The sequence below is a fragment of the Nicotiana sylvestris genome, chromosome 3 (genome assembly GCF_000393655.2).
Source record: "Nicotiana sylvestris chromosome 3, ASM39365v2, whole genome shotgun sequence".
Lineage (NCBI taxonomy): Eukaryota > Viridiplantae > Streptophyta > Magnoliopsida > Solanales > Solanaceae > Nicotiana > Nicotiana sylvestris.
In genome coordinates this window covers 103,783,105-103,806,374 of record NC_091059.1, presented here as the reverse complement: position 1 = coordinate 103,806,374, position 23,270 = coordinate 103,783,105, and the positions used below count along the sequence as shown (strand labels likewise).

General features: G+C 36.4%; 1 protein-coding gene across 1 annotated transcript; it reads right to left on the bottom strand.

Moving 5' to 3' along the window:
- Positions 1-92: 92 nt before the first annotated feature.
- Positions 93-22,277, bottom strand: LOC138887775 (uncharacterized). The gene is made up of 5 exons (XM_070169562.1): positions 21,950-22,277; positions 21,573-21,777; positions 20,874-21,424; positions 741-1,351; positions 93-536 (listed from the first exon to the last, which is right to left on the bottom strand). The coding sequence occupies exons 1-5, from the start codon at positions 22,275-22,277 to the stop codon at positions 93-95; spliced, it is 2,139 nt and encodes a 712-aa protein (XP_070025663.1).
- Between the last annotated feature and the right edge of the window lie 993 nt (positions 22,278-23,270).

The following is a 23,270-nucleotide window of genomic DNA, read 5'->3' as shown; positions in this document are numbered from 1 at the left end:
TATTCATCTTCAAAAAAACAATTACACAAGAAAATCCGATAATTTGAGCTCACTAACATTTATTTTGAATAACTATTCTAACTACATGATATTCATTTCTTTTTCGGCGCATTCTTGCAAGTTCTTTTGTTATGCTCTTCACCTCCATAATTGCCACATGACACCTTGTATTTCTTTGACTTTATTTCATCAAATGTTTTATATCTTTCCTTGTGAGGTCTCTCTGGCTGCCTTTTATCTCCCGCCGGTGGCTTTACTACCTCATCCAAAATATGTTGTGGCACATCCCATTTGCCTTCATCAGGAAGAGGATTTACTGGCATTTCATAGGTAAGCAGAAGGCTCTTCCTTGTGTAATACGGAGAGCAATAGTTTTCGTATGTTTCATTCCTATGCCTTAATGCTGCCAAAGCATGCGCACATGGAAGTTCATCAAGTTGGAATTGTCCACAGCTACATTTCTTGTTTTCTAGACACACAATGTACCGCTTCACACCATCTAACACAGTATGTATATGATCTGTTGAAGCCCTCACCTACAATTGAAGACCAAACAGAAATAATAATACATCAATCATTAAAATGGATTATCAACAATTTACCTACAAATCAGCAACAAATATATTACAGCTCATCTACAAACTATTATTACCGACAATTTGACTACAGTTTAACTACAATCTGGAAAAACTGCAGCTAGTACTTTTTTGATTCTACTGCACCAAAAAAAAATATCTTACCCTTAGTTTCTGAGATAATGTACTGTTGTCTTCCAATTCTTTGTTGTATTTGTGACCAAGGTATGTGAAAGTACCCTTTGCCTTCGATAACTTTTCTTTTGTCCAACGTTCAAGAAGAGTCCTCATATACTCAAATAGATCAAATATTGGAAGCTCTCTTGCATCTTTTGTTACAGCATTCAACGACTCGGCAATGTTTGACGTCATAGTAAAAGTTCTATTCACCGTTGCATGTACTCTTGACCATCTATGATAGCCAATATCATATAGGTAAGACTTTACACGCAGGTCTACCTCTTCAATCTTCAACATCCTTTCATTAAATTCATCCAGAGTGTATGACCGTGCTGTAGCAAAGTACAATTCATGTAATTGTAGATGTCCCTTCTTGAATTTTGACCTTATATTTGTCCATATATGCCACATGCAAGAGTAGTGTGCCAATTCCGGATAGACAACTGATGTTGCCTTCAGTATACTCTCATGCCTATCTGAAACAACACACATTGAAGGTCTTTCACCATATGCCTCCTTGAATTTCTCAAAGAACCACTTCCAAGACGCGTCGTTTTCAGAATCAACCACAGCATATGCCAAGGGAAAAATAGTACCTACATTTTTAAGACATAAAATATGATTAAATAACAACTACAATATATATTGAGAAATATAGACATGTTAACTACTGTAAGCACGTGATTTTTGCCCTATATGAGAATTACTCCCAAAAAATTCAAAAAATAAAATAATTTTTCTTGGTGTGCAATTTTTGTGATATTTTGTGTAACTATTTGTATGTTTGTCTATACATGTTTATTTGTTAAATTAATAAAAAAATACAAAAATAGGCATCTTTTGCATTTTTAGCATTTAATGTCCAAATGAACAATTTTATGCTTAATTATTACTTAATTGTGCGTTAATTGTTATTGGAAGTTAATTTGCGCTTTTATAACTTAATTTAGTTCTTAATAATAATTTAAGTACTTTTATAATTTAGTTTTAGAAAAATAAAAGAAGAAAAGAGAACAAAAATACAAAGAAAAATCGGATTGGGCCACTTCTTCAATTTCAAACCACAGGCCCAAATAATTGCCCAACTTTCCCCATGACCCGGTCCGTTTCAAACCGGGTCGACCCGGTCCGCTCCATTAACCCAACACCCCATCTTCATTTTTGTCCAACACAAAACAAAACCAAAAAAATAAAAAATAAAAGGTGAATTATCACTATTAATAGTTTTATTTTTTGTTTTTTTTATATATAAAAAAAATCCGAAAATATTTTATTTTATTTTTTTATTTTTATTTTTTATTTTTTTAAAAAAACATATATAATAATTTCGGGAATGTTTTTTTAAAAAAAAAAAGTAAAAGAATGTAGAAAAAATTTTAAAAAAAAATAAAAAGTTTTAAAAAAAAAATTTAAAAGTAAAAGAAGGTTGGAATTAAAAAATAAATATAAAGGTATCTGAAAATTTAAAAAAATTTAAAGTAATTGAAAGTAGCATTTTTAAAAGAAAAAGAAAAGATAGTGGTTTGTTTTTTAAAGAAAAGTTAAATAAAGTGAGATTCTCTTTTAAAAAAAAATAAAAAGTGGGATTTTAAATAAGATAAAGTAATTAAAGTTGGAATTTTAAAAATAAAAGTAAATAAAGGTGGGATTTCTTTTTCTAAAAAAATAAAAGCAATTTGTAAGTGGGATTTCTTTTAATTAAAAAAATAATAAAATAATAAAAAAATAAATCTGAAAATTTCGAAAATTTTGCTATAAATAGAAGAGAAAATTTAGGAAGAAGGGTGGAAAAAAAGAGAGGAAAAACTAGATAGAGAGAAGAAAAAAAGAGGGGGCGGAGTGAGAAGTATACACCCGATATACATTCTGGATACACTGAATATACAGGGACAGAATTCATTTTGGAGAGTTTTGAAGTTGAAAAGAATAGTTACTGTTTCATTGCCTCGCTTAAGATCTGAAATAGTCAGAACCTTCCTGCCTTTTACTTCTTCTCTATACTTGGAGTCGTTTATAGTCTCCTGGGTTTACTACTATTCCTACTGTTACTGGTCTATTCCTGTGTTGCTGGACTGTCGTTGTTGTGCTACATTGTTACTACTGTTGCTGCTTCTCAGCTTCATCTTCTCTTGTTTTCCAATACCAGGTACATGTCTTTTAAATTTTAAGTTGGAAAGAGATTCAACATGACTCATCAATGAAGTTTGAATTGAAATTCTGTTTTCTATTTGTCCAAGTTCATCAATTTAAATTTCATTTTTGTTTTATGTTAGTTAATTAGTAGTGAATTCAATTTGATAGCTATGAGCTAATTGTCTTACTTTAAAAGTTCGTATAAAGATTTGTAATAATATTAGCTCATTATCTCATTAGTTTAATCATATTAAATTGTCAAAGTAGGGAATATGGCATGAATGTTGGTCATTATTTAATTTTGTTGTTAGTTAAGCAAGAAGTGATGTAGAAGTGCCAAGAAAATTACAGTAGTGATATTTATTGTTAAATAAGGTTAAGATGGTGTTGTTGGTATATTTTTATAAGATAATAGATGTGTGTATAAACGTTGGCGAAAGGTGATATGATGTAGCTTGTTACAATGTTAAAATGTTATGAATGTTTACGATATACAGTTAAGTTGCATGTAAGGTAATTTTATTGAATTAACTTGTATAATAATTCCTTTCTTATAAACTCGATACCTATATACCTTCATAAGACAAATTGATCAAATAATTAGGCTTATTAGATTAAAAGCGATTATATGAGAATGAAACGAGATGTATAAGTACCAATTGCAACACTTGATATCAATGGTAATTAGAAATAGAATTTGCATTAAGTAAATCATGAAAAAAAAAATTGGAAAATATTTCCTTCCTTTATGAATCATTCATTTTCAGTTTTATATGCAATTTATTCTTTGATATATATATATATATATATATATATATATATATATATATATATATATATATATATATGTCATATTTGTTTTTTTTAAAATAATATTAATCATATTTGTATTCTGTCCTTTGAAATTGAATAGTTGAAATGAATATAACTTATATTCGGAAAATATAATCAACGGTCAACATTTAATAAATTGTAAATTCTTTTCAAAGAATTTAAGGGCACCTTAAATGGGGATTTATCATGATTTTCACATAAAAATGTATAGATATAATAAACAATTTGTGGAAAATCCCTAATATCATTACGAATATTTTGCACAATTAGGGATACGTTCGCGTACCCTGATTATATTTTTAAAAGCAAAAATTCGGATTATGCGTACGCGCAATTTCGAACGAATATTTAATAAAAGGATTTTTCCAAAAGGCGTTAAATCAATTTCATAAAAACCCGAGATGTACGGTTCATTATTCAAGAAAAACAAATATTCTTGATCCAACACAATTTCGAAAAATGATTGCTTAATAAATATATTATAAAAAGTTATTGTGTACACGTACGCGTGACACAAGTCCGCAATTTTTTTAACACGAATATACGTACGCGTAATTCGATTCAAAGAAGGGTCATCAATAAGCGGTAGTAAAAACATGTAACATCAATGTATTTAATAAAATCAAGGTAATTAAGCCAATAATAAAAACAGTTAAGCGACCGTGCTAGAACCACGGAATCCGGAAATGCCTAACACCTTCTTCCGGATTAACAGAATTCCTTACTCAGGATTTCTGGTTCGCAGAATAATAAACAGAGTCATATTCTCCTCGATTCAGGGATTATAATTGGTGACTTGGGACGCCTTAAAATTCCCAGGTGGCGACTCTAAAACAAATAAACAAATCCCGTTTCGACTGTCCTTCAATTGGAGAAAACTCCCCACGCGCCCTGCGGGCGCGGCGAAAAGGAGGTGCGACAGCTCTGGCGACTCTGCTGGGGAACGAACCCAGAACCATTGGTTCAGGGTTTAAAGAATTCGAGCTTAAAATATCTGTTTTTATTGGCTTTACTTACTATATAATTTTCAACTGTTTATATGCTAATATGCTAAATGTTTTTTTTTACCGCTTTAATATTATTTGAATTGTGAATATATACAACTGCTACGAAACCCCCTTCTTTCTGAGTCTTCTGAATTTATGGTGTACACGTGCGCGTGACCCACCTTTCTGTTAAAGTCATACCAAATAAGACGGAGTTGGGACAAGTAACTAGGCCGGGCAGACTTTCGTGCTCCCGGTACGTTACCCCACTTCGGCTCAAACTGTCCGTTTGGGTAAGCCAGGTTTAGAACAATCAACCTAAGGTTTTACACTTAGAATAACTCAGCCATGTACCGGATCCCTAGTAGGAACGAATATTTGCATCATATGCATTTGGCCTTGGAGACTCAACACAGGGGTTGGGTCTGTCTAGGACAGGTGAACCCAAAATTAAAAGACCATCATGATGCATCCTACTTGTTATTTGTGCATTTATTCGCCTCAAACATGCTTGTTGACCAGCTTAAATAAAAGCTTGGTAAGAAAGAAAGGAATAAAATGGGTTGCTTTAAAAATTTCGAAAAAATATAGTTTTGAAATAAAGATATTTAATAAATAAAAGAAAAAATTTCGAAAATGATTTTTAGTATAAATTTTTCCAAAATAAATTTTGATTTTATTAAAATTAAATTTCAGATACAAAATGAGCACTACACAAAGCCCCTCATCCACAAGTACAGAGGAATTTCTATGTCAGCTTCAAATGTGGTGGTATGATTTAGGCGAAGACGGTCAAAGATGGGTCGTCAAACATTTGGGAAATCTCACGGACATTATGAAAGTTGAGCCTAGGGATGATCTGATTAAGGCATTAGTAACTTTCTGGGATCCTGTTCACAATGTTTTTCGTTTCTCTGACTTCGAGCTTACTCCTACATTAGAGGAGATAGCTGGCTATGTTGGTTTTGACGGAAGTTTAAGAAATCAAAGCTTGATATTCACAAAGGCTCCTTCAGTACATCGATTCTTCGGTCTTTTGAACATCAGCAGTCAAATCAGGAAAAGCAATGTCATCAATGGATGTTGTTCCTTCAACTTTTTGTATTCAAGGTTCGGAAAGTCAGATGGGTTTGAAATTCATGAAAAAGGCCTTACTAATAAACAAAACAAAGACACTTGGCAGATTCACCGTCGATTTGCTTTCATGGTGGCTTTTCTAGGAGTCATGGTTTTCCCAAATAAAGAGCGAACAATTGATATTCGCACCGCAAAAGTTGTGCAAATCCTTACCACCAAAGAAAATCACACCCTTGTCCCCATCATTCTATCAGATATTTATCGGGCTCTGACTTTATGTAAATCAGGAGCAACGGTCTTCGAAGGATGCAAAATTTTGTTGCAAATGTGGGTGATGGAGCATCTCCAACAACAGCCCAAGATCATACAATATGGGTCAAAAAATGATAATTGCATCGAGAGCTATGAGGAAAGAACAAAAAATTATCAAGCTCCAGAAGGGATAGAAGCATGGGTATCTCATCTAAAGGCTTTAACGGCAAATCAAATTGAATGGACTCTGGGATGGCTCCCGATGAGGGAAGTAATACATATGTCAACCTCAAATAGTTATCTACTACTATTGGGATTAAGAAGCATTCAGCCATATGCACCACTAAGAGTCTTAAGGCAACTAGGGAGATATCAAATAGTTCCTGATGATGAAGATTTGAGTATGCAAGTAATCGAATTACACCCAGAAGCCACTATTCCCGAAGCTCTACTTCAGCAGATGTGGAATGGATGTCGATACTTGAAAAGTGATACTCAAGTCCCAGACACTACAAAGGGTGAGATGAATCCTGGATATGCAAGGTGGTTCGAAAAACGGTCTCGCGTGGATGATGTACCAGAACCTGAGCTAAAAAGGCCAACAAAAAGACCCCATGTTCAAAACTTCAATGATAAAATCCAAGAGCGGTTGATCTGGGGAGAAAAAGAAAAAGGGTACAAAGCAACTATCCATGCCCTAAAAGAAAATCTAAGAAGCCTCAGTTTGGAGAAAGATTTGCAAGAACAAGAAGCCGAAGGCGAGAAAAAGAGTCTATCTTGTGAGAATGAAAATCTTCATGCTCGATTCCAAAAAATGAAAAGGATTTCTGAAACGCCAAAGAGGAGCTGGAAGGATCAAAAAACCATCGCCAATCTCTTTGAAAGAATGCAAGATTATGATTTCATTCTTGCGGAAAATGAAAGGGCATTGAGCAAAGCAAAAGAAAAGATCCAACAATTAAACGAAGAAGCCAGATCTAACAAGGAACGCCAAGATAGGCAGTCCGAAAAAGACAAGGCACAATTCAATAAGGAAAAAGACTATTGGATGCGATCAGAAGACCAGCTTCGTGCACAACTAGAAGAGGCAAGAAGATGCAACAAAGAACACCAACAAGCAGACCTCGACAAGGAAAGAGCGCAAGCAAGATTAGAGCAGGCCAGACTCCGAGCTTTGTTAGAATCAGCTCTAGATCGTGAGAACCGTGTCAGAGATATAGCCACCACTCGTCAGCAGCAATTGCAAGATCAAGACCAACGTCTCCAAGGTTTCAGGGCACAAATCCACGACCTGGCAGTCTTCACATCTCAAAGTTATGTAAACTGCCAAGGAATGGATTATGAAAGGTTTACAGAGCATGCGCCCACTTTTGCTCGTCATCTAGCAATGGAGTTGGAAAGGATGTATCGTACGCTGGGAGGCCATCCAGGTCAAGCCCCACATTGAGCAGATAATCCAATATTAGAGAACAAAAGTGGAAAGTGGGGCATGTTGTGAGATGTTATGAATTGTATCTTTTATTTTGATTTAAGCGTGTGTGTTTCAAGCTATTTTCTTAAAGTTTTCAAATGTAATTCCATCTTTGTGTAATAAATAAACGTGATTGACTTTATTCTGAACTACGCAAGGTCTGATTTATGTTCGGCATGATACGTAGGCAATCTCTAAGATTCGACCACCACGATAAAGATATATGTAGTAAATAAAAGCGAATGACAATTTTTCAATTTCAAGAAAGCTGGGACAACACAAGCAACCGAGCGAATGCATAATAGAAAGGAATTATTTGTCTAGGAGCATTGCATCTCAACATGTGATTATATATGTGTTAAACTCTCAAGACTAACAAGTTTGTTCATTTTCAGAATTCAACCAGTTAGTTTTTCTAAAGAGTATACTGGCATATTATCACTATCACACAAGATCAAAAGGACCAATACCCGAAAGTATGTCTATCCCAGATGTTGACACAGGTATGGAGATAGAAGAGATGGATGTCGGGAAAATGAAAGAAGAGATGCTTAAGCTCAAGCAGCAAATGGCTGAAATGTACCAAGCTTGGTCTACAGGACAGTTACCCCCATCTTACCCAAATAACCCTGCTCCATCAATGATCCAAACTCAGGATAATATCACCACTGAATTATCCCCAAGTTTCCCCATTTATCAGCACTACCGAGGCACCACCTCTCAGACACCACAGTCTCCACCTCCAAAACCAGTTCCGTACCTTCCTCCACCTATGACTCCTGTTTTCGTAGCACCTCCCCCTGCTACATTTCACAAATCTCCTAGTGAGCCGACATTTCAGGCCCAAGACAACCAATATTACCCCCCGGAGCCCACCTTCAAAGCCTCCGAAATCAATTCAACTGCTCCTCGGTTTGATCTCCCAACCGAAATTGACAAGCCAGCCAAAAATGCTGAACAAGAAGAGATGTTCAGGAAGGTCAAAAGTCTAGAACAGTCGTTCCGAGACATGCGGGGATTAGGTGGGCAAGTCAGTGTAGCATACAAAGATTTATGCTTATTCCCTAATGTACAATTGCCAGTTGGCTTCAAGATGCCCAAATTTGACCTATACAGCGGGCACGGCGACCCAGTAGCCCACTTAAGGGGTTTCTGTAGCAAGATGCGAGGAGCTGGGGGAAAGGATGAATTATTGATGGCTTACTTCAGTCAAAGTCTAAGTGGATCAGCTTTGGAGTGGTATACACGCCAGGACCATGGAAGATGGTACACCTGGGATGACCTGGCACAGGCATTCGCATACCATTTCCAATACAATCTGGAAATCATCCCAGATCGATTATCTTTGACCAAATTTGAGAAGAAACACAATGAAAGTTTCAGAGAGTATGGTTTTCGGTGGAGAGAACAGGCAGCAAGAGTGGATCCTCCTATGAAGGAGAGCGAAATGGTAGACTACTTCCTCCAAGCCTTGGAACCAACTTACTATGCCCACTTGGTTTCAGCAGTTGGAAAATCATTCAACGAGGTAGTGAAGATGGGAGGTATGGTGGAAGAAGGCCTCAAGACAAATAAAATCATGAGCTATTCAGCAATTAAGGCAACTACTCAAGCTATTCAAGGCGGGGTAGGAGGAATCGGAAGAAAGAAGAGGGAGGAGGCAACCGTAGTTGATTCAGGAATTTGGCCGGGACCCAGAGGTTCACCGCTTTACTATAATCAACAACGACCTCGCCAATCAGCTTACCACCATGATTCATCCCAACACTACTATCACTCTTCAGAGCCTCATTTTGCCATTAACCATGCTCAAGCATACAATCAGCCACCTGTTCACACCAATTGGCGTGCTCCTGTCACACCAAATACTTACCCACGAGCCTATCCCGGACCAGGTTTCAGGCCTAGGCCAGCATTCAGGGGAGAAAGGGAACAGAAAAAGAAAACTTACACTCCATTGGGAGAGTCTTACACTAGTCTGTTCCACAGGCTGAGACAGCTAGACATGCTGAGACCAATACAATCCAAACTACCCAATCCTCCTCCAAAGAATCTGGATTACACCATTAGCTGTGAATATTGCTCCGGTGCACCAGGCCATGATACGGAGAAATGTTGGCATTTGAAAAATGCAATACAAGAGCTGATTGATACTAATAAAATCGAGGTTCAAAACCCCGAAGCTCCAAATATCAATAGAAATCCAATGCCAGCCCATCAAGAGGCTAACATGATAGAAATCATACAAGCTAATGGGGAGACAAAGAAGCCGTCACAAACTGTCATGATGATCAAGTCTCATGAAACCAAGCCAGATAAGCAGTTAATGGAGGAGAAGCCGGTGTCTAAGCAGAACAAAAATGGTGATGAACCGTCTATGATAGTCGATGAGGGATCATCGAGCAAAGTTTCCGCAAAACAAGAAAGGCCAAAAGTGATAGTACCAGGGGTTACTAACAAACCCGTTGTATTCGTGGAAGGAGCACGTACAGATCAGGTTATTATTGCACCTGTAATCCAGCTGCCGATCATCAACAACAAAACCATCCCATGGAACTATGAACGGATGACCGTAATGTACAAGGGCAAAGAAATCAAGGAAGAAGTGTGTGAGGTGCAAGGCTTGACTCGTTCGGGAAGATGTTTTACTCCCGAAGAGCTGAGAAAAACTAAAAACAATCCAATGCCAACAAAGAGAGCTGTGACGGAAGAAGAGGCGGAGGAGTTTTTAAGAAAAATGAAACTCCATGATTATTCTGTGGTGGATCAATTAAAGAAGACCCCCGCTCAAATTTCATTATTGTCCTTACTGATCCATTCAGAGGAACACCGTCTGGCGTTGATGAAAATCCTGAATGAAGCTCATGTTCCTGAAAAGATCTCTGTAAATCATTTGGAAAAAATAGCCAACAAAATCTTTGAGACAAACAGAATTACATTTGTCGATGATGAATTGCCTGCGGAAGGTACCGAGCATAATAGAGCTCTTTACCTCACCGTGAAATGTGAAAACTCCGTAGTAACCCGGGTATTGGTTGACAATGGGTCCAGTGCAAACATATGCCCTCTCTCCACTTTAAACAAATTAAAAATTAAAGAGGAGAGGATCCAAAAGAATAGTATCTGCGTACGAGGATTTGACGGTGGAAGCAGAGATTCATTTGGCGACATAGTATTGGAACTAACTATAGGGCCAGTTGAATTCACCATGGAATTTCAAGTGTTGGACATGACTGTTTCTTACAACTTGTTGTTGGGTCGACCATGGATCCATGCTGCTAAAGCAGTCCCATCAACACTACATCAGGCTGTCAAGTTTGAATGGGATCATCAAGAAGTAGTCGTGTATGGAGAAGAAAGTTTAAATGCTCACAACAGCACCATTGTACCGGTCGAGAGAACAGAAATTGACCAAGGACCATGGGTATACCAAGTGTCCGACACGGTGTCGGTAGAGAAAATTCCAGAGGGGAAACACCTTTCGAATCCAAAGATATCCTCTGCATCAGTCATGGTAGCTTATGAAATGCTGAAGAATGGCTTTATACCCGGCAAAGGTCTGGGCTTATCTCTGCAAGGAATTGTACAACCAGTATCTCTCCCCGAGAACTGGGGAACATTCGGTTTAGGGTTCACACCTACCGCCAATGACGTGATAAGGGCCAGGAAGTTGAAACACCAAGCATGGTTTCTTCCAAAACCAGTACCACAGCTGTCGAAGTCTTTTGTCAAGACCGGTGCTAAAAATCGCCCGATAACAACAATTCCTAAATCCCAGGTCAATCCTGAGGAAGAATTAATTGAAAGGTTCGAGAAATTGTTTAGTGATGTGAATATGTTGGAAGGCGGAGAAGGGTGTAGCAACGCAGAAGTTCAATTCGTTGGACCAGAAACAAAGCTCAATAATTGGAAAGCCACTCCTCTCCCAATTCGAAAGGAGTCTTGGTAGTTTATTTTGATTTTCTTTCAGTTTGTTTGGGTTATTTCAAGGTTGTAATCCCAAAGTTTATCTTACAGTTTGGTTGAAGTGTGCAAACCTTGTTATTTTTCATCATCCAATAAAAAGCAGTTTCCTTTTTATTATCGTTCCTGATAGTTTTCTTTTCTTTTTCTTCTTTCCTATACAGTTCCTTTTACGCTGGCTCTAGTGATATGGCATGCATGAGGAATCCTCAGCCCAGTCTTAAAAATCAATCTGGTTCCGAAATAATAATTCAAGAAATATATTGTGATTATGAATCAGAATATGATGAAGATGAGGTTTTTGAAGAGATTAGTAAAGAGTTAATTCACTTTGAGGAAAAAATCAAACCTAACTTGAGTGATACCGAGGACATCAATATAGGGGACACGAGTAATATCCGAGAAACTAAAATAAGTGTCCATCTGGAGCCAAAGATCCGAGAGGAGTTAATTAAAGCACTCATAGAATTCAAAGATGTTTTTGCCTGGTCGTATGACGACATGCCGGGCTTGAGCACTGATTTAGTGGTCCACAAATTGCCCACCGATCCAACAGTGCCTCCTGTCAAGCAGAGGCTGAGAAAATTCAAGCCTGAGATGAGTATGAGAATTAAGGAAGAAATCACCAAACAATTGGAAGCAAAGGTCATTCGAGTCACTCGATATCCTGTTTGGTTGGCTAATATCGTTCCTGTACCAAAGAAAGACGGCAAAATTAGAGTATGCGTCGACTATCGCAATCTCAACAAAGCAAGTCCAAAGGATAATTTCCCATTACCCAATATCCATATTTTGATCGACAATTGTGCCAAGCATGATATAGGGTCTTTCGTGGATTGTTATGCCGGATATCATCAAATTCTAATGGATGAAGAAGATGCAGAAAAGACGGCATTCATCACACCATGGGGAACTTATTGCTACCGGGTAATGCCATTCGGTTTAAAAAACGCCGGAGCAACCTATATGAGAGCAATGACCACAGTGTTTCATGATATGATACACAAGGAGATTGAGGTATACGTGGACGATGTGATCATAAAATCAAAGCATCAGGCCGACCACGTTGAGGATTTGAGGAAGTTCTTCTTAAGACTTCGCAGGTACAACCTCAAGCTTAACCCTGCCAAGTGCGCATTTGGAGTTCCATCCGGAAAGTTGCTGGGATTCATAGTCAGTCGACGAGGCATTGAGCTAGATCCGTCAAAGATCAAAGCCATCCAAGAACTGCCACCCCCAAGAAACAAAACTGAAGTAATGAGTTTGTTGGGAAGGTTAAATTATATCAGCAGGTTTATTGCTCAGCTCACAACAACCTGTGAGCCAATTTTCAAATTGTTAAAAAGGATGCTGCAGTCAAATGGACCGATGAGTGTCAGGAAGCGTTCGATAAAATAAAAGGGTACTTATCAAACCCACCCGTGTTGGTCCCGCCAGAGCCAGGAAGACCTTTGATTCTTTACTTGACGGTTTTGGAAAATTCATTTGGTTGTGTATTGGGGCAGCATGACCTCACTGGCAGAAAAGAACAGGCCATCTACTACCTTAGCAAGAAGTTCACAGCTTATGAGGTTAAGTATACTCATCTGGAAAAGACATGTTGCGCCCTAACATGGGTAGCTCAAAAATTGAAACACTATTTGTCATCCTACACTACTTACCTCATTTCTCGTTTGGATCCCTTGAAATACATTTTTCAAAAGCCTATGCCAACGGGAAGACTTGCAAAGTGGCAGATATTGCTCACGGAATTCGACATCATCTATGTGACTAGAACTGCAATGAAGGCTCAAGCACTGGCCGATCATTTAGCCGAAAACCCGGTCGATGAGGAATATGAGCCGTTGAAGACTTATTTTCCTGATGAAGAAACAATGCATATCGACGAGGTGGAACAAATCGAAAAACCTGGCTGGAAACTTTTCTTTGATGGAGCCGCCAACATGAAAGGAGTCGGAATAGGAGCTGTAATCATTTCTGAAACAGGGCGTCACTATCCTGTTACGGCTCAATTGCGATTTTATTGCACCAATAATATGGCTGAATATGAAGCTTGCATTTTGGGGTTAAGGCTAGCTGCAGACATGGGTATCCGAGAAATCTTAGTCATGGGAGATTCGGATCTTTTGGTACATCAAATTCAAGGAGAATGGGAAACCCGAGACTTGAAGCTCATACCATACCGACAATGTCTACATGATCTTTGTCAGCGGTTTCAATCAGTGGAATTCCGACATATTCCAAGAATCCATAATGAGGTAGCCGATGCATTGGCTACCCTGGCATCAATGTTGCACCATCCGGACAAAGCTTATGTAGATCCGATACATATTCAAGTCCACGATCAACACGCTTATTGCAATATGGTTGAAGAAGAATTTGATGGTGAACCATGGTTCCACGACATCAAGGAGTATATCAGAATGGGAATATATCCCGCACAAGCCACAAGAGATCAAAAGAGGACCATTAGGCGATTAGCAAATGGATTCTTCTTGAGCGGAGGAGTTTTGTATAAAAGAACACCAGATCTTGGATTGTTAAGATGCATAGATGCCAGACAAGCTACAACTGTCATGTCTGAAGTACATTCAGGAGTTTGCGGACCCCACATGAGTGGATATGTGTTGGCAAAGAAAATCCTCCGAGCTGGTTACTATTGGCTTACCATGGAGAGAGATTGTATCAGTTTTGTACGCAAGTGTCATCAATGCCAAATACACGGAGATTTGATTCATTCTCCACCATCCGAGTTGCACACAATGTCGGCACCATGGCCTTTCGTTGCTTGGGGCATGGATGTGATTGGTCCAATTGAGCCGGCAGCATCCAATGGACACAGATTCATTCTGGTAGCTATTGATTATTTTACCAAATGGGTTGAGGCCAAGACATTCAAATCAGTAACCAAGAAAGCTGTGGTCGATTTTGTCCACTCAAATATCATATGTCGATTCGGAATCCCGAAGGTGATCATCACAGATAACGGTGCTAATCTCAACAGCAACTTAATGAAAGAAGTATGTCAACAGTTTAAGATTACACATCGTAACTCTACCCCATATCGGCCCAAGGCTAATGGAGCAGTAGAAGCAGCCAACAAAAACATAAAGAAGATACTTCGGAAAATGGTAGAAGGTTCAAAACAATGGCATGAAAAATTACCATTTGCATTATTGGGATACCGCACTACTGTTCGCACTTCAGTAGGAGCAACTCCTTATTTGTTGGTATACGGCACTGAAGCAGTAATTCCTGCAGAAATTGAGATTCCTTCCCTTCGGATCATCGCCGAAGCAAAGATTGATGATGATGAATGGGTCAAAACCCGTCTAGAACAGTTAAATTTGATTGACGAAAAAACGATTGACCGCAGTATGCCATGGTCAATTATATCAAAGAAGAATAGAAAGAGCATACAACAAAAAGGTGCGTCCCCGGAAGTTTGAAGTAGGTCAGCATGTGCTGAAACGTATTCTTCCACATCAGGTTGAAGCAAGAGGCAAATTTGCTCCGAATTGGCAAGGACCATTCATTGTGACCAGAGTATTATCGAATGGTGCACTATGTTTAACAGATATTGAAGGCAAATGCATAGATATGGCGATCAATTCTGACGCGGTAAAGAGATATTATGCATAACTTTTTGAATGTTTGTATTTAGCACTATTTCGAAGATTGAAATGACAAAGGCAATTTATTCTGCTATCCAAACACTATACCATTTGCTTCCCCTTTGAGCCATACTTGTTTCTTTCCTACCCTCTCTTGGAATCAATAAAAAAAAAGATCAAAATCTTCACTATTATGTAGTGAACTACGTTTGACCTGATTCCTCAAAGAAGGATACGTAGGCGCCTCACGGCTCGGTCATAGGGTGCACAACATGCACAATGTGCACGGAAAAGAAATATTAAGAGACCCCAATCAAGAAACTGGGGCAGGAATTGTATTGGAAATAAGAAAAGATTCCAAGAGTTGTAATTTTAAACCCATACCAAAGCTATTTAGCTTTTAATACCTTTTCCATTCCTAACCTTAATACCAAAAAGACCTTTTGATCAATCTTAGAAAAATGCTGAGGCAAGCAAATGAAGTGGTTCATAACACTCTGGTACAAACAAGGAAAGAAAGTAAAATGAGAGAGTCTTATAGGTGAAAACCCACACGGGCACCATAAGGCGACGGAGGTTGAGAGAAAAGTAAAATGAGAGAGTCTTATAGGTGAAAACCCACACAGGCACCATAAGGCGAAAAGGAAGTGAAGAAGTGAAAAACGAGGAAAATTTATCGGTGAAAACTCCTTGAGACAATTGAGAGGAGATGGATTAAAAGACTGGGTTGATTAATCCGAAATGCATACCCTGATCATTGGTGCCAGTAATTCCAATCAGATAAGTCCTTTATTCCTTTTCCAACAGTCATCCAAAAAATTGGATTTTTCTTTTCATTCTATAATTGTCGAAATCAGCGTATTTCGTTACTAATAATCTTACTTTCTCCAAGCTTTGAGATAAGTTTTATTCCAAACAAATAAGAAGGAATGTCAAGGTATACTACCAAGATTCAAGGTTACAAAATACAGCCACGAAAGGTGGGAGATAAAATACGGGTGTAAGAAAGATGAAATCAAAAGTGGATCAGCAAAGTCAGAAGAGGCACATGATTACAGTTGAAAGGTTTTGAAGGAAAACACACAGAGGGGAATCCTATAGTCAAGGATCAATTACAAAGACAAAACAGTCTTTTCAATCATTCCAAGGCAATAAAGAGAGACGAAGAGAAACATCACCATCTGCAAGAATACCACAGCCAACCACCCTGCTTTAAACTAACGAAGTTTTCTTTGATTTAAAACAGGGGCAAAAACAATATTTGTGTCAGGAAATACCTGGTAAAGAAAAAGAAGAAGTCAGGCGTCCACCTGGAAAATGAGGATGAGAAAAAGAAGAAGTCAGGCGTCCACCTGGAGAATGAGGATGAGAATTAAAGAAGTCAGGCGTCCACCTGGAGAATGAGGATGAGAAAAAAGAAATCAGGCGTCCACCTGGAGAATGAGGATGAGAATTAAAGAAGTCAGACGTCCACCTGGAGAATGAGGATGAGAAAAAGAAGAAGTCAGGCGTCCACCTGGAGAATGAGGATGAGAATTAAAAGAAGTCAGGCGTCCACCTGGAGAATGAGGATGAAGAATTAAAGAAATCAGGCGTCCACCTGGAGAATGAGGATGAGAATTAAAGAAATCAGGCGTCCACCTGGAGAATGAGGATGAGAAAAAAAAGAAGTCAGGCGTCCACCTGGAGAATGAGGATGAGAAAAGAAGAAGTCAGGCGTCCACCTGGAGAATGAGGATGAGAGAAGAAGAAGTCAGGCGTCCACCTGGAGAATGAGGATAAGAATTGAAGAAGTCAGGCGTCCACCTGGAGAATGAGGATGAGAATTAAAGAAGTCAGGCGTCCACCTGGAGAATGAGGATGAGAAAAAGAAGAAATCAGGCGTCCACCTGGAAAATGAGGATGAAGAAAGAAAAGAAGCAGTCGAGGCACCCACCTGAAGAACGAGGAAATGCAATTGAAGTGTTGAAATCAAAAGCCCGCTCATATGAAAAAGGAGCACACTTAGAATCAATAAAACAGAGGAGTCCAACAAGATCCCCAACAAGAAACAACAAGAGTTCCAAAAGGAATACGGAATAAGACCAATGCCCAAGAGTCACCAAGATATCAAGACAACAAGAAACGCGAGAGCATGATCTAGATAAGATTTTATAATTCATGTACCATAGTCTAGTTTAATTTTGTATTTCCTTTACAGTAAGGTGTAATAAGGAGGTCAGCAAGCAGTAAAAACAGCACGAAGCAGCAGTAACATCACAGTCCCACGGTAGTCCCAGCTACCAAAACTTCCCGAACTACATTGACCTGATTCCTGTTTAGCCCAGGATATGTAGGAAACCTTTGAAGCAAAGGTTCGGTCAAATCTTTTTCAAAAAAAAAATAAAAAAAATAAAAAAAATGCTTCACACTGAGTACTCGGATGGGCAAAAATCGCTCGCTTTATCTTTGCACGAAAACCCTTCGTGTCTTCGGGCAAAGAGGGGCAGTTGTAAGCACGTGATTTTTGCCCTATATGAGAATTACTCCCAAAAAATTCAAAAAATAAAATAATTTTTCTTGGTGTGCAATTTTTGTGATATTTTGTGTAACTATTTGTATGTTTGTCTATACATGTTTATTTGTTAAATTAATAAAAAAATACAAAAATAGGCATCTTTTGCATTTTTAGCATTTAATGTCCAAATGAACAATTTTATGCTTAATTATTACTTAATTGTGCGTTAATTGTTATTGGAAGTTAATTTGCGCTTTTATAACTTAATTTAGTTCTTAATAATAATTTAAGTACTTTTATAATTTAGTTTTAGAAAAATAAAAGAAGAAAAGAGAACAAAAATACAAAGAAAAATCGGATTGGGCCACTTCTTCAATTTCAAACCACAGGCCCAAATAATTGCCCAACTTTCCCCATGACCCGGTCCGTTTCAAACCGGGTCGACCCGGTCCGCTCCATTAACCCAACACCCCATCTTCATTTTTGTCCAACACAAAACAAAACCAAAAAAATAAAAAATAAAAGGTGAATTATCACTATTAATAGTTTTATTTTTTGTTTTTTTTATATATAAAAAAAATCCGAAAATATTTTATTTTATTTTTTTATTTTTATTTTTATTTTTTTTAAAAAAACATATATAATAATTTCGGGAATGTTTTTTTTAAAAAAAAAAAGTAAAAGAATGTAGAAAATTTAAAAAAAAAAATAAAAAGTTTTTTAAAAAAAAAATTAAAAGTAAAAGAAGGTTGGAATTAAAAAATAAATATAAAGGTATCTGAAAATTTAAAAAAATTTAAAGTAATTGAAAGTAGCATTTTTAAAAGAAAAAGAAAAGATAGTGGTTTGTTTTTTAAAGAAAAGTTAAATAAAGTGAGATTCTCTTTTAAAAAAAAATAAAAAGTGGGATTTTAAATAAGATAAAGTAATTAAAGTTGGAATTTTAAAAATAAAAGTAAATAAAGGTGGGATTTCTTTTTCTAAAAAAATAAAAGCAATTTGTAAGTGGGATTTCTTTTAATTAAAAAAATAATAAAATAATAAAAAACAAATCTGAAAATTTCGAAAATTTTGCTATAAATAGAAGAGAAAATTTAGGAAGAAGGGTGGAAAAAAAGAGAGGAAAAACTAGATAGAGAGAAGAAAAAAAGAGGGGGCGGAGTGAGAAGTATACACCCGATATACATTCTGGATACACTGAATATACAGGGACAGAATTCATTTTGGAGAGTTTTGAAGTTGAAAAGAATAGTTACTGTTTCATTGCCTCGCTTAAGATCTGAAATAGTCAGAACCTTCCTGCCTTTTACTTCTTCTCTATACTTGGAGTCGTTTATAGTCTCCTGGGTTTACTACTATTCCTACTGTTACTGGTCTATTTCCTGTGTTGCTGGACTGTCGTTGTTGTGCTACATTGTTACTACTGTTGCTGCTTCTCAGCTTCATCTTCTCTTGTTTTCCAATACCAGGTACATGTCTTTTAAATTTTAAGTTGGAAAGAGATTCAACATGACTCATCAATGAAGTTTGAATTGAAATTCTGTTTTCTATTTGTCCAAGTTCATCAATTTAAATTTCATTTTTGTTTTATGTTAGTTAATTAGTAGTGAATTCAATTTGATAGCTATGAGCTAATTGTCTTACTTTAAAAGTTCGTATAAAGATTTGTAATAATATTAGCTCATTATCTCATTAGTTTAATCATATTAAATTGTCAAAGTAGGGAATATGGCATGAATGTTGGTCATTATTTAATTTTGTTGTTAGTTAAGCAAGAAGTGATGTAGAAGTGCCAAGAAAATTACAGTAGTGATATTTATTGTTAAATAAGGTTAAGATGGTGTTGTTGGTATATTTTTATAAGATAATAGATGTGTGTATAAACGTTGGCGAAAGGTGATATGATGTAGCTTGTTACAATGTTAAAATGTTATGAATGTTTACGATATACAGTTAAGTTGCATGTAAGGTAATTTTATTGAATTAACTTGTATAATAATTCCTTTCTTATAAACTCGATACCTATATACCTTCATAAGACAAATTGATCAAATAATTAGGCTTATTAGATTAAAAGCGATTATATGAGAATGAAACGAGATGTATAAGTACCAATTGCAACACTTGATATCAATGGTAATTAGAAATAGAATTTGCATTAAGTAAATCATGAAAAAAAAATTTGGAAAATATTTCCTTCCTTTATGAATCATTCATTTTCAGTTTTATATGCAATTTATTCTTTGATATATATATATATATATATATATATATATATGTCATATTTGTTTTTTTTTAAATAATATTAATCATATTTGTATTCTGTCCTTTGAAATTGAATAGTTGAAATGAATATAACTTATATTCGGAAAATATAATCAACGGTCAACATTTAATAAATTGTAAATTCTTTTCAAAGAATTTAAGGGCACCTTAAATGGGAATTTATCATGATTTTCACATAAAAATGTATAGATATAATAAACAATTTGTGGAAAATCCCTAATATCATTACGAATATTTTGCACAATTAGGGATACGTTCGCGTACCCTGATTATATTTTTAAAAGCAAAAATTCGGATTATGCGTACGCGCAATTTCGAACGAATATTTAATAAAAGGATTTTTCCAAAAGGCGTTAAATCAATTTCATAAAAACCCGAGATGTACGGTTCATTATTCAAGAAAAACAAATATTCTTGATCCAACACAATTTCGAAAAATGATTGCTTAATAAATATATTATAAAAAGTTATTGTGTACACGTACGCGTGACACAAGTCCGCAATTTTTTTTAACACGAATATACGTACGCGTAATTCGATTCAAAGAAGGGTCATCAATAAGCGGTAGTAAAAACATGTAACATCAATGTATTTAATAAAATCAAGGTAATTAAGCCAATAATAAAAACAGTTAAGCGACCGTGCTAGAACCACGGAATCCGGAAATGCCTAACACCTTCTTCCGGATTAACAGAATTCCTTACTCAGGATTTCTGGTTCGCAGAATAATAAACAGAGTCATATTCTCCTCGATTCAGGGATTATAATTGGTGACTTGGGACGCCTTAAAATTCCCAGGTGGCGACTCTAAAACAAATAAACAAATCCCGTTTCGACTGTCCTTCAATTGGAGAAAACTCCCCACGCGCCCTGCGGGCGCGGCGAAAAGGAGGTGCGACAACTACATTCTTTTATATAACTACAAAATAACTACAACATAACTACAATTTAACTGCATTTTAAAGACTGTCTACAAAATAAGTAGAAAATTATTCCATTATTTACCTGCTGCATCCATGGTGCTTGCTGTCAGCATAATCCCCCTGTAGGCTGACTTTAAGAATGTCCCATCAACCACTATTACTGGCCTACAATGTTGCCAACCATTTATTGATGTACAAAGAGTAACAAATGCGTATAAGAAGCAATCATCTGCTGCCTTCTTCAATTTAACAACAGAACAAGGATAATTCTTCTCAAGAATATAAAAATATTTGGGTAATTTGTTGTAGGAGTCACACGGATTCCCTCTCAAAAACTGTAAAGCTTTTTCCTTTGCTCTCCATGCTTGCATGTAGCTTAGGTTCAGTCCATGTTCGGATAACATGTCAGTTTGTATGTCCTTTGGTGTGTAAACAGTCTTAGGATCACAATACTTTGGAACGACCATGCTACCAAGTACTGTTGCAGTACGTTTGCGCTGTATGAATATTTCGTCCATTAGGCAGCATGTGTGTTGACGGCTGAAACTTCTTATCTTGAACATTGCCGAATCATTAATTGAAGTTGCCTTGAAATGCCATTTACAGCTTTCAGCAACACATATAAACCAGTAGCTACAAAAGAAATACAATATTTACACAAATTTATGAAAAACTACAATTAACTACAAACTGACTACAATTTAACTACAATTTATAAAACCCACCTATCTTCAATCATACACTAATTTTGCTGATATATTATCCACAAATAACTACATACCTTCTATGACTAGATCTTTTTACTCTGAACTGGAACTTGTGCATCACTGAATAATTCTTCATTGCAGCAGCTACTGTTTGCTTGTCCTGATAAACTTGTCCTTCTTCAATATATGTTTGCGTAGATTCAGTTATTATTTCACTTTGATATTCCTCTATAGCTGGTGAGGATGGAAATTCAAGTAAGTTTAGGGATCCAGACGAACCTGCAAACAATAAATTCATAAATGTAGTTTCTATGTAGATAATTTTGAAAGCAACATTGCTTTATCCTTTTCAGTACTATGTGAGCTTTGTAGTTTAATTGTAGGTAATTGTAGTAATATTGTAGATAACATAGTAACACCATAACTCTCTGCAATGTCGAATCAAACATACCTGCACTGGTGCTTTCATTGTTGATTGCCAATTCCATATTGAAATCTCTTACGCTTATACATAAAGGATACGAACCTAAGTTTTTATTCTCCTTTTTGGTTTCCATGTACACACGAACCCCCATATCATTCCTAATCTCCATTGGAGGACAATTCTCGTTCACAATGTATTTGATTTCTATAATTTTATCCGATGTATCAATCGATAATTGTTCTGCAATTGTAGAACTGAGAATTCCGTAGCTTGCATTATCATCTACCACAATGGCATCAACTTCAAAATCTCTAAATCTGCCATAGTTATCCCAATTATCATTCGATTTCAGCATTATTGGGATTTTTGACATGATTTCATGTAGTTGATAGGAAAAAAGACGAAGAACAGATATAGTTTCTACAATTTAAGTATTGATATCGACGAAGAGCAATTTTCTACAATTTGAGACGAAGAACAGATATAGTCTCTCTTCAGTAATTGTACAATTTGATTGCGTTTTTTGTTGTAGCTGATATCAACAGAGATCTCTTTCTGTTGAGGAAGGAGAGAATTACGCAACTGGTGCCTTCGTCAGATCTGGTGCCTTCATCAGGAAGAGAGATCTCCTTCAGTTTAAAAATTAGAATAAAATCGTTGACAGAATCACATCAGATATGGTGCCTTCATTTTAGGCCTTTTTAGTGGCAAAATCTACCTATTTTTGGATTGGTATATAATTTGTAGTAAAAGTGTGGACTACATGGGTAAATAACAAATTATGAATATTTTTGGTAATAAGATTTGATATATTGTATATATAGGTAAAAATCCCTTTATTATTTTTCTTCTTATTTTAGACTTCGGCGCGATATATTATGTGCGCGATGGGCTTAGAGTCAATATCGGGCCTCAAGCCATATCATAGCCCATGAAATTTGCTGCTCAGGCCCAAATTCCTTGTGGTGTAGGAACTTATGACACCAAGTTTCACGAGATCTTTATGCAAATAACCCGTTGGGTTCATTATTTTTTTTTTTTAGTTAGTATACATAGATTATATATACACAGTTATACACATATTATAATTGTGTATATATTATATATCCGCCAATTATTTTTAATTTAAGCAATTAAATGAACAGTTATCTAAGTTAATTCTTAAGTTTTTCAATATGGTGGGTTTGTTGACATATCTAGGAACTTGTTGGTTTCCTAATATAAGATCCTAAAGTACATTGTGTAATATTAAAAAAATGTTGCGCTTGGTGAAACTACATTGAATTATCATGAAGCAGTGATAAATAAAAACGAAATGCATATTTAATTTATTAACCTTGATCAGGAG